The 12,862-nt window shown below is 43.4% G+C and overlaps 1 protein-coding gene across 15 annotated transcripts in view; it reads right to left on the minus strand.

Annotated features, from left to right (window-relative positions):
* Positions 1 to 12,862, minus strand: part of syne1b (spectrin repeat containing, nuclear envelope 1b) — a 665,691-nt gene that overhangs the window by 509,528 nt on the left and 143,301 nt on the right. For all 15 annotated transcript variants that reach the window (XM_069932310.1, XM_069932313.1, XM_069932309.1 and 12 more), the window contains 3 exons: positions 9,256 to 9,393; positions 8,951 to 9,115; positions 3,649 to 3,761 (listed from right to left, as the gene is read on the minus strand). In XM_069932310.1, the coding sequence (XP_069788411.1) occupies positions 3,649 to 3,761; positions 8,951 to 9,115; positions 9,256 to 9,393 (416 nt within the window). The remainder of the gene's footprint in view (positions 1 to 3,648; positions 3,762 to 8,950; positions 9,116 to 9,255; positions 9,394 to 12,862) is intronic.

Genomic DNA, 12,862 nt, shown 5'->3' on the forward strand with positions numbered 1-12,862 from the left:
GCCATAAACTTAGACCTTTCCCACATCTCCTCTATTTCCTGCACATCTGCCCTGGTCCCCTCCACCCCAAGACACAACAAGGACAGGATTTCCCTCATCCTCACCTCACACCCCATTAACCTCTGCATCCAACCTCCGCAATTTCCACCACCTATAATAATCCCACCATCTTTCTAACCCCCCCCCCCCCTCACTTTCCACAAAGATCACTCCCTCGAGGTTTCTTGTCCACTCATCCCTTCCCCAATAATCGCCCCCCAACTCGGTACCTACACCTCTGACTGGAAAAAATGCTATACTTGTATCCACACCTCCTCCCTCACCACCATTCAATGCCCCAAACTGTCCTTCCAGGTGAAGTAATATGTGAAACTACAGGGTTCATTTACTGCATCTGGTACTCCCATTGTGACCACCTCTTCATTGGAGATACTGGGAAACAATTTCATTGAACATCATCACTCTGTCCACACAATGACAGGGATCTCCCAGTGGCCAACCTTTCAACTTCCACATACCATTCCCACACTGACATGTTTGACCATAGCCTTGTGCACTGCCAAACAAGGGAAACCACAAAATGGAGAAACAACACCTGATATTTCATTTGGGTATGATTCAACCAGATGGCATTAGCATAACTTCTCCAGCTTCTGTTAAACGTCTCCTCCAAGTCTCTCTCTTTTCCTATCCCTATGCTTTCTTTACTCCGACTCCCCACCCCCTCCCTTCTCTCTTCATTCAGAGAGCTAACCTTCCCCCTTCTCTACTTTTTAATCTTATATCCTCTCACCCATATCCAACTATGATCTGATGCCTGTTAACCTGTGCTCTTCCCCTGCCCCTTCCTCCCTGCTCTCTTCCTGTACCCACTGCATATCTCCCAGTCTGTATACTAAAAACATCCCTCTACTCAGTGCTCCTTCCCGCCTGACCATAGGCTGCTCCACCTGACCACCTCTCATTAAGGGCACGTCACGGGACATATACACATAACAGGGAGTCCACCCATATATGATGGTTACAGGGAAAAGTTAAATTGTTTAGGATTGCGCAAAAACATCGCAACCACACAGTCGAACCCCTGAACACTGCAGAAATAGGTTCAGCAGTTTCAAAAAGAATCATGGCTGGACCTGTGTTATTAACATACAGTGGTCTTTATTTACACACAGGGGAATTCACAAAAGAACACATAGTCACAGACTAACTCGGAAAAATATGCAAATAACTGCATATCAGGGGCAAATAAATTGCCACTAAACAGTCTCAACTCCTGATTGGGAACACAAAGGTTAAACACACAATGCCACCACCCCTCTCTATCTCTAGCAATCACAGCACACTAGTAAACAGTAAATTCATTGCAAGTAACAAGTATATCAAATGACCCTGGTCTCCAGCATTGCCCACGGCTCGATATCCATGATGGGCCCATTGCAGTCAGCCCACCAGAACTGCCTGTGGCCTGCAGCCTGGAATTCAGAAATGGTCTCCACAAAGCAACAAGAACAGAGACAAAGGGAGAAACTCCACATGCTGCTTCTTCAATTTAGGCCCCGTTCACGTGACCTGCGAGGAACAATCATGCGTCAGGCTCACCTGTGGCCAGATCTAACCATTGATTGGCGTCTGGAGGTTCAATCACACATCATCTTCAAGGGTCAATAACATCCCAGCAGATTGGTGGGCAGATATAACCCTTGATTGGCAGGTGAGGTGACTTTTGACTAGGTTCCAGCCGGAGAGGTCACATGACCCTCTGCAATCCACATTCCGACCAGGCTCCAGGCAGTGAGGTCATATCCCCTCCACAATTCACACTACACTTCAGGTACCTGCTCATATCTTGATGAAGGGCCCAGTCCCAAAATGTTGCCTACCTATTAGTTCCTATTGATGCCCCATGACCACCCATATTTACATATTGTAGGTAAAAACCTTGTGAAACCTCATGTCCTTGGAATAACTAAACTAATAAAAGTGAAAAAGGTTAGAATCAAGTGAAAGGCAGTGATCCCTTGACAACCAGGTCTGCTTCTTTTTTTATTTCTTAAACTAATTGTATTTTTTTTTCCCTTTCTTCTTTCTTCCTTTTCCATCCTTATTTGGGTTATTATCTGGGGGAGGGGGTTGGTGGGGTTTTTATTTTCTATTATTTTTTGAGGGGTTTTATAAAAATCATCATGTACAATGGAATTGATATAATTATACGATTATTATATAGTGAAACCTCGTTAGAACACGATTCATTAATCCGCGGAATCGCTTATGGCTCAGGTGTCTGTGGACCCCAAACTTTGCAAATAAGTTGATTAAAATTCAGATTACAGGTACACAATCCTTTATCCGGACATCTAAAATCCAGAAAGTTCCAAAATCCGGCAAGTGGGGAGAGAGACGGCAGCGCGAGTTGGGCGGGCGAGGGGGAGAGACCGACAGCGCAAATCGGCAGGCGAGGGGGAGAGAAACGGCAGCGTGAGTCGGGCGGGCGAGACTGGCAGTGCAAGTCGGGCGGGCGAGACCGGCAGCGCGAGTTCGGCGGGCGAGACCGGCAGCGCAAGTCGGGTGGGCGAGGTGGGGGGAGAACGGCAGCGCGAGTCGGGCGGGCGAGGGGGGGAGTGGAGAGACAGTAGGGTGACTGGAATGGGGTTGGGGTGGATACGGCAGCACAATTTGGTGGGCTTAAATCTGGCTTTTCAAAATCCAGAAAAATCCAAAATTCAGAACACACTGTCCCCCAAGGTTTCCAGATAAAGGACTGTGTACCTGTACCAATATTAAAAGAATGCGCTTGCTTTCTTGCATTAAAATTGTTAGTTCTAGATAGCGGATCCTTCGAATACTGGTAATATTTGGGGTTGATTATCCGTGGACCCTCTGATACATATCTGTTCCGTGACTCAGCTGGAACGCGGTATGAAACCTTGGACCCCAACTATCGCATTCTAATGAGGTTTTACTGTATTTTGACATGAATATATGTATGGAAAATTTAAATAAAATATTCCAAAAAAAATGCTGCGTGACCTGTTGAGTTTCTCCAGCACTTTTGTGCATTCCATGACAAATCACAGCCTCTGAGGGTTTGCACTGTTTTGATGGCCTAAATGGCCTGGCTTCATGCAGTCAATAGCGTCACATTATTGGTAACCACCCAACTAAGTTTGGTGAAACTCACACAAGAAAGACCAAGATCTTCGTTATTTTTAGTCATTGAGCTGACACAGAGGATAAGTGGCTCAAGCTGTAAACTACGTCACTGCGAACTGTTGGAAGAGTTCCAGTTCACTGTTACAAGTGTCAAGATGCCGTGATAAAGGTTAGTTTGCGAGCAGACCAGTCACACATCTCATGCACAGTACAAGTAAGACCCAGTACACCAGTGCAGATTTACAGAGAGATATCCATGGGTACAGAAAAAAGGTTTATAATTTACTACTTTGAGGTTGTGGTATGAACCTCACCCACTTGCTGTCTGGATGGATTTTCTTTCTTTTCTATTTTTTTTGCAAAATGGAGCAGAGGCATGGAAACTCTTTGCTAGCCTTTGAATGGCATGCAAAAGAAAGTGAAATCTCAGGACGTGAGAATAGGAAACCTCATTCATCATCATCACTGCTATAATCAAATTGAAAGAGGGCTCACCGTTCTGCCATATCTTCTAACTGATCAATCGGGATGGGAATTCCGTTCACACATCCTGCCCTGTAGATCTGGTGGAATATTTGCTGATGACTTTCCAAAGCTTTTATGACGTCCTGTGGAGGAATCCAAAGGAAATCTGTCAGTTATTGCTGGGTGGTGACGAAAGTGAATTTGGGAGAATCATTCAGCAAAATGGAGTGACCATCATTTGTTACCATTCACACAAAATCACAGAGAATTCACCACACTGATCGTGACCATTTGATACGTCCATGGTTATCAAGAAAGGAAACACGCATTCTAATCCTTTCCTTCACTGGATGATTAACCCAGCAGGTCGTGCTTCTTCATGAGCAGGCCCAGGTACTGTGGGAAATCTGACTGGCGTTTCTACCTTTGAAACCCAATGGAGTAAGGGGTTCTAAACACCACCAGCACCAAGTGATTCCCTTTCTATCTTCTTCCTTCTGAAATCTTTAAATCCATCCCCCCTTCTTGGTTTCTGACCCATCTACAGAGTCTCACAGGTACTTCCTATTTATCCAGGCCCTTTTTAATGTTTTACACGCCCATTAAGTTTGGCCCGGTCTCTATTGTTTCAAAGAAAACAACCTATGAGGATAGAAATCTATCCCCTTTGCTAGTTTCCCAGTCCTAGCTGACATCTTTATAAATCTATGCACCAAACTCCAGGGCACTAAGCCATTTCAGGGGTGACTGACCTTATTTGGGGGTAGGGCAGGTTTGGCCTAGATTCGTCCTGCTTTCTCACAGCACCCCCTCTGCAAACCATCAACAGTGACAGAATGTTTGCAACCATCCAAATAGAAAGCACAGGGCCAATAAAGTTCCACCATACCGAATTCAGGGCACCATGGGGAACAATATTCATGCCTCTGAGGATCGCTGGACTGATGTATACATCCTGGTGATCATTTCTCATGGCCACCATTGGCTCGGGCTTCCTCGAGGAAGGAGATGTGTGTGACAGCTGTGGCATCTTGCCTGCAATCAGCAGGCCACTGATTCTATGCAGGATCCAGAACTTGGATGCACGTCTTACCCTCACTATCAAAGACAGGTGCCCTCTGAATGACGCATTGATCTAAAGCTCTGTCTTCTGAAGTGCAATCCTAGGAGGCTCTTTGAGACGTTCTCCTTAATTACCAGCAGATTAACAGAGAACGGTACAGAACAGTACAGGGTCTTCAACCCACTGTGTTGTGTCAACCAGTAACCACCCTCACTCCAACCCTTCCCTACCTCCCAGCCCATAACACTCTATTTTTCTTCCATTCATGTGCCTATTTAAGGGTCCCTTGAATATCCCGATTATAGTAGCTTCTACCACCACCCCCAGCGATCCAGGCACCCATCACTCTCTGTGTAAAAAATATCTTCATCTCTGATGTCTCTGTTGATCTCTCCTCCATTCACCTTCAACAAATGTCCTCTGGTATTGGCCATTGCTGCCCTGGGGTAAAGGTACTGGCTCTCCACCCTATCCATTGCTCTCATAATCTTATAGACCTCATCCTCCATCTAACTAACCCTTCGTTTCACTGCTTCGCAGCCCTCATTAGACTACAAAATAACATCTTTTTGTAAATGATTAATTTGGGATAAACGATGTGGGGTCACACCGAGGAAATTGAAGTCTTTTTAATAACTAATGCCACTTCCTTCACCTTGACGACAGAGTCCAAAGGAACCTGCATTACTCACTTAAATAGTGAGGTGACTATATGTTCCCAGAATAAAATATGTGTTGATCCAGTTATGCATACTTATGTTGGTTGGTTATCACTGGGATAGATGTGTCTGGTCACATGGGCAGATTATGTTTTAAATGTTTTGAACTGAAAACCATACACGGTAAGATCATTTAACTCCGACCATACAATGACAATGCCTTGTTACAGTCTGCTGTAGATTACATCAGCATGCAATAAAAATACCTGGTGGGGCTGACTCCACACGAAACTCAATTCATAACAAAATTCATGTAACACCATACTTCCTGTGATGTTCCTCAGAGAGAAGAATACAATGACTAATGAAGTGAATTGCAATAGCTCTGCCTATTCACATTTTTAGCAGTGCAAATAATCTATGTAACCTAATCCATGTGGAGCCGCAGGAGATGGGCAAGGTTCTCAATGAGTATTTCTCCTCTGGTTTTACTGTGGAGAAATACCTGACAACAGCGTATGGTTGAGGAGGAGCTGAAGGTCCTAATACGTATGAAGGTAAACAAATCTCCTGGGCCTGATCAGTGGGAAAGTCGAAAGGAAATTGCAAGGGCCCTGGCTGAGGTTTATGAGTCGTCAATAAATCCAGTTGAGGTGGCAGAAGACTGGGGGGGGGGGGGGTGGGGTGACAACGTGTGCCTCTATTCAAGAAGGACTGCTGGGAACTACAGGCCAGAGAGCCGAACAACAGTAAGTTATTAGATTACATTCTGAGGGAGAAAATATACATGCACTTAGATGGACAATGCCTGACTGGGAATAGTCAGCATGGTTTTGGAAGGGGGGGGTGGGGTTCATGTCTCTCAAATCTGATTGTACTTTTTGAAGATATGACCAAGGAGGTGGACAAGGGCAGAACTGTAGAAGTTATATATATGGATTTCACCAAGGCATTCAGTAAGGTTCTGCATGGTAGACTACTTAGAAAGGCTTGATCACATGGAGTCCAAGGTGAGGGAGTAGAACAGATAGAAAATTGGCTTCATGAGAGAAAACAGAGGGTGACGGTGGAACGTTGTTTTTCATACTGGAGGCCTGTGACTACTGGTGTGTCTCTGGGAACATTGCTGGGCCCCATTTCTGTTTGACGTCGCTCTCAATTAATTAGATGAAAAAAAATACGGCATGGTTAGTAGATTGGCGGTGTCACTAAAGTGTTTGGGATTGGAGACAGCGAAGAATTTACCAGGATCTTCATCAGTTGGGCAGAGGAATGAATTTATGGAATTTAATACAGAGGCTTTGCATTTTGGGAGATCTAATATGAGTGCATGGTAAGGACGTGGGGAGTGCAGTAGAGCAGAGTTATTTAGTACAGATGCAGAGGTGTACAGCTACATAGTACCTTGAAAGTGGTGTCACAGGAAGGTCGAGGGGTTACAAAAGCTTTCAGCACATTGGTCTTCATTTGTAAAATATTGAGATGTTGGGGCCTAATAACCTGAATACATTTGGGATTGTCTGATCTTGGAAGCTAAGCAGGCACAGGACTGATCAGAACTTGGAGGGGAGATCGCCTCGGAACACCAGGTGCTGAAGGTTTCTGTGAGGGGCGCTGGACTAAGTGGGGAATCCCTGTCTGCCTCACGGTAGACAAAAGTCAAAGAATTTCATGTATGTTACATTCTAAACGTGGTATTACATGACAATAATGGAACCTTTACCTTTACACTTATGTTGGTGAAGCCTCATGTGGAATATTGTCTTCAGTTTTAGTCACTGCGTTAGGGGAAGTTATCATCAAGCTGGAAAAGGTGCAAAAAACATTTGCAGCACGGTTGGCGTAACCGTTAGTGCAACACCTTTACAGTAGCAGCAATCAGGACAGGGGTTCTAATCCCACACTGGCTGTAAGGAGTTTGGACAGGGTCGCACGGTTAGCGCAACGCCTTTACAGAACCAGTGATTGGAACCGGGGTTAAAACCCCGCGCTGTCTGTAAGGAGTTTGTACGTTCTCCCTGTGCCTGCATGAGTTTTCCCCAGGGGCTCCGGTTTCCTCCCACCATTTGAAACGTACTAGGCGTGTGGGTTAATTGGGTGTAAATTGGGCGGCATGGACTCGTGGGCCGAAATGGTCCGTTACCGTGCTGTATGCCTAAATTTTAAATTTAAATTTAAAGATTTACATGGCCAGTGTTCGGTGGCTTGAGCTACTGGGAGAGGTTGAGCAGGCTTTATTCCTTGGAGTGCAGGAGGATGAGGAGTGATTTCATAGCAGTATACAAAATCAAGGGAGGAATAGATTACATGAAAGCATCATCTTATGCCCAGAGTAGAGGAATCCAGAACCAGAGGACAGAGGTTTAAGGTGAGGGAGAAGAGATTTTTTACACAGTGGGTGTATAGAACAAGCTGGCAGAGGAAGTGGTTGAGGCAGAAGCTACTGCCATGTTTAAGAAACATGCATGGGTAGGATGGGTTCAAAGAGATTTGTGAGAAACACAGGTAGGTGGATCGAGTGTGGGTGGGACATTTTAGTCAGTGTGAGCATGTTAGGCTGAAAGGTCTGTTACCATGATGAATACCCTGGAACCTTTCTGATTGGAAAGTTTATTTTGTGTCCTTTTATCTTCATTACTGGATCTAGGGGGCATTGCCTGAAGATTCAGTGGAGTGGGTTTAACCCAGAAACAAGGAGGAACTCTCCCAGAGAATAGTGAATCTGTGGAATTATCTGCCCAGGGAAGCAGCAGATGCTGCCTCATTCAATGTTTTTAAGAGGAAGATGGATTTTGAAAAATAGTGGAATTAAGGGATCATGGGTAACAGCTGAGTCCACAGGCAGATCAGCCACATCTCATTGAATGGCACAGCTGGATCAATAGGCCAGACTGCCTCCTCCTGCTCCTCTTTCTTGTATTAGTTATTATCTCTTACTCTGCATTGGCATACTGTGGTAATTTGGTTTATACTACTGTGGCCGATGCATCTCATGTGTGGCAAGAATTTTTATTGTACTTGCATTTCTGGTGATAAGCTGCCATTCTTTCAAACGTATCTAATCCGGGGACTGGGATTTTGCAATGAATGCCAGTGAGCAACTAGATTCACTGTGTGATCACATTCAAGGTGGTTCTCCGACCAGGGCCTCCGAGGGGGAGGCCAACTTATTCAGCATTAAGTAAAACATGACATTCTGCAGACACCATGGATGAAGTGTGCTAGCCTACTCTCCATTTTCCCTCCCTTCCTTCCTTCCCTTTCTCTTTGTCATCTTTCCTCCAGCTCTCCACCCCCTTCCCTCTCCATTCACAGAGCCATCCCTCCTCCCCCTGCTTGCTGGTGTGCCCTCCCTCCCTTATCCACCTATTACCTCCTGCCTTTTGGACTGGGCTTCTCCCTCTGCCCTCCACGTGCATATCACCCCCCCCCCCACCCCACCATTAAGTTCAAATGCCTGCCTTCATTTTTTTCATCCCTTGATGAAGGGCTTAAGCCCGAAACATGAGTTCTCTTTCCTTTTTTTTTTGCTGTACTGCTTAACCTGCTGGGTTTCTCCAGCATTGCGCTTTTACATTTATTCAACATGCTCCCCCTGTCACAGCCTCACCTTGTGCTGCTCCAGCTTCCTGTGGATGATGTTGGCTGTTTCATCATGTGCCTGCTGAATTACGATTTCCTCTCCGAGGATAGCCTCCACTCTGTGCAGCCAGGCTCCGATGGCACCCAGGGAGCCAGGAAGTGATTTGTCCAAAATGATGTGCCAATCCATGAGCTAAGAAAGACAAGCCAGAGACCGTGTTACAATCAGCTGGTTGTCAGGGTCAAATTTATCCCCAACTGCCAAACACCATAATCTCACAACCACAGGGAAGACGTTTGATAACGCTGCAGTATCACTCTATCACGACTTACCCTGACTGTCACTCTGTCCCATAATTGTTTCACCGTGACCTGATCCAGAGACAGCTTTCCGTTCGTCTGCGGAGTCAGAATTAGCGCTTTGACGTGTTTCTTTTTCGTTTCATACTGATCTCGAAATGTTTTGAACAACTGAGGACACAGACATATGTATCCAATTAGAGGAAGTCATTGATATCATACCAGGACACGTACTGTACATCTCCCCTTCCCTCCATCTACATTCCCTGCTGTCTTGGAAAGGCAGCCAACAGGCCCAACACACTCCTCCCCCACCCCAATGCACTCCTCCCATCAGGCACAAAACCTTCAGAGTGCCACCAACAGGCTAACAGATAACTTTACTGCCCAGAGCTTTCAGACTCCTGAATGAACCACACAACAGTGCTCTCATGTTACCCTTAATCTTCCTTTTCATTGTAACTCAACACTGTGTAAAATGTGCTCTTTACACGTCTGTAAGAATGTTACAGATAACTCACTGATCTGTCTGCAGAATTCTTGTCATTATACTGGGTATTTAGTGACAAATAAACTTCAAATCAAGCTCAAAATTTTAAATCTTTGACATCTGTATATTTCTTGTAAATCAGATGCACAAGTTCTATATCGATTGGTTAGACAGGCTGCACCAGTACAGCACAGATGAATTGAAAAAGGATCTATATAATATATGACACTGTAGTGGCCCGTGGCCATTGCCACAGGCCGACACAGAAGACGCCAATCGAGCGGGCTGCACAAGGCATCAGCGACCTGTTCCCAGCAACCTGTTCTGCCAGCCAATCACCGGCAACAGATCGCGAAAGGGTCAATCAGCACCCAGGGTGGCAAAAACGACACCCGTCGATGATGCTGCAGCAAAATGGGCAGATCTAGTCAATCCACGAAGGCAGCTCGCAAAGACACCAATCAGAGCCTGAAGGAACACGGGTCATGTCTGTTGGTCACATGGCAGCCAGTGTTTACCTGACTATATAAAAGAGAGCAGCAGATCATTCAATCAGTGTCAACCGCACTCCTTGTGTGTGTCTTATTTCCAAGCTATGACCTCGAGACATGCCACAACATCTCTAAACCTTCTCTATCCTTTTCTCTGTTCACGTTTCCCTGAGTAATGAGTGGGAGAGCAGTTTGTAGGAATGGGAATTATTTTGAAATTCACTTTCAGGTAGTGGTTCTGTTGTAAAGACCAGTATTTATTGTCAAATGGTGCGTCAACTGCTTTATCAGCTGCTCCATGACCCAGAAGGGCAGCTTTCTTTAAGTAAGTACTGACACAGATTAGTCATCAAGTACTCCAGCATGGGTCTGCTGCTCTAAGAACATGTCACCTTCCTTATCCCTATTGACCCCCCAGCAGATCAGATGAATAATTGGGAGAAGGCAGATTACTCCCTTGAGTCTGCACTGCCATTTAGTAAGGTAGTGGCTAATGCCATCTCAGATTGCACACCACCTTCTCTCTCTCTCTCCCCCCACCCATAGCCTTCAACTCCCTTGTAAATATTTGTCATTCTCCACCTTGAATTATATGCCAATAAAAGGCTTCTGTTCCTTTATATCAACAACTATTTTATTCTCATTTTCTCTCTCTGACAATCTATTTTTAATTTTTTATTTTTCACACCATGAACCATATTAACCAAAATACACACAAACATTTCCCTCTTGAATATACACAGTGTCATTTCTCCCCTTTTCTCCCCTCCCTTCCCTCCCTACCCACTAAACATTCAACATTTACTATACAATAAACCCATTAAACAATGTCATCACACAATGAAAATAAACAAGAAAATTGTGTCATCTACTTTTACACACTGAGTCAGTTCATTTCATCTTCTTCTCATTCTGTCATTTTAGGGGGTGGAGGTCCGCGGTAGGCCCTCTCTGTTGCGTTCCATGTACGGTTCCCAAATTTGTTCGAATGCTGTGACATTATTTCTTAAATTATATATTTTTTCCAATGGAATACATTTATTCATTTATATGTACCATTGCTGTACTCTCAGGCTCTCTTCTGATTTCCAGGTTGACATTATATATTTTTTTGCTACAGCTAAGGCTATCATAATAAATCTTTTTTGTGCTTCATCCAAATCGAGGCCTAGTTCTTTACTTCTTATATTACTTAGAAGATCTCTGGATTTTTTGGTATGTTCCTTTTTGTGATTTTATTTAATACCAGATTTAGATCTTCCCAAAACTTTTCCACTTTCTCACATGCCCAAATTGCATGTACTGTTGTTCCCGTTTCCTTCTTACAGTGAAAACATCTATCTGATACTGTTGGGTCCCATTTATTTAACTTTTTGGGCGTGGTATATAGCTTGTGTAACCAACTATATTGTATAATGCGTAACCTCATGTTCATTATATTTCTCATAATTCCAGAGCATAGCTTTTCCCATTTTTTTATCTTTGTTTAGATCTTGTTCCCACTTTTGTTTGCGTTTACAGCTTATTTCATCGCTCTCTTTCTCTTGCAGCTTGATGTACATGTTTGTTATAAATCTTTTAATTATCATTCAAATATTCAATTAGAGGAAGTTATTTATATCATACCATTATCACATATTCAAAGCTGCTTCCTTCTGGTAACCTCAGCCTGCTTCCCAATTTGTCCTTCAAGTAGGTTTTCAGTTGGTGGTATGCAAACATTGTACCGTGGGTTATACCATATTTGTACTTCATTTGTTCAAAAGATAATAAATTATTTCCCAAAAAAAATTTCTATTCTTTTGATCCCTTTTCTCTCCCATTCTCTAAAGGAAAGGTTATCTATTGTGAAAGGGATTAGTTGATTTTGCATCAATAATAATTTTGGTTTTTTTCCTTTCTACATGAATCTTCTTCCAAATATTGAGCAGATGGTGCAGTACTGGTGAACTTCTATGTTGCACCAGCTTTTCATCCCACTTATAAAGTATATGTTCTGGTACCTTCTCCCCTATTTTATCTAGCTCTAATCTGGTTCAATCTGGTTTTTCACTTGTTTGATAAAAATCTGATAGATATCTTAATTGTGCTGCTCTATAATAATTCTTAAAGTTTGGTAGCTGTAAGCCCCCTTGTTTGGACCAATCTGTTAATTTATCTAGCGCTATCCTCGGTTTCCCCCCCTTTCCATAAGAATTTCCTTATTATTTTCTTTAGCTCATTGAAGAATTTCTCTGTTAAGGGAATTGGTAACGATTGAAATAGGTATTGTATCCTTGAGAAGATATTCATTTTAATGCAATTTACCCTTCCTATCAGTGTTAGTGGTAAATCTTTCCATTGTTATAAATCATCTTGTAATTTCTTCATGAATGGCTGATAATTTAATTTGTGTAGATGGCCTAGATTATTATCTAGTCGAATACCTAGGTATCAGATTGCTTGTGTTTGCCATTTAAATGGTGATTCTTTCTTAAACTTTGTGAAATCTGCATTATTCATTGGCATCGCTTCACTTTAATTTGCATTGATCTTGTACCCCGATACTTCTCCATATTCCTTCAATTTATTATGTAATTCTTTATTGATAATTCTGTTCTGTTAAGTTTATTATGACATCATCTGCAAATAGACAGATTTTATATTCCTTCTCTTTTAT

Source organism: Narcine bancroftii, chromosome 4 (assembly GCF_036971445.1).
Source record: "Narcine bancroftii isolate sNarBan1 chromosome 4, sNarBan1.hap1, whole genome shotgun sequence".
Taxonomy (NCBI): Eukaryota; Metazoa; Chordata; class Chondrichthyes; order Torpediniformes; family Narcinidae; genus Narcine; species Narcine bancroftii.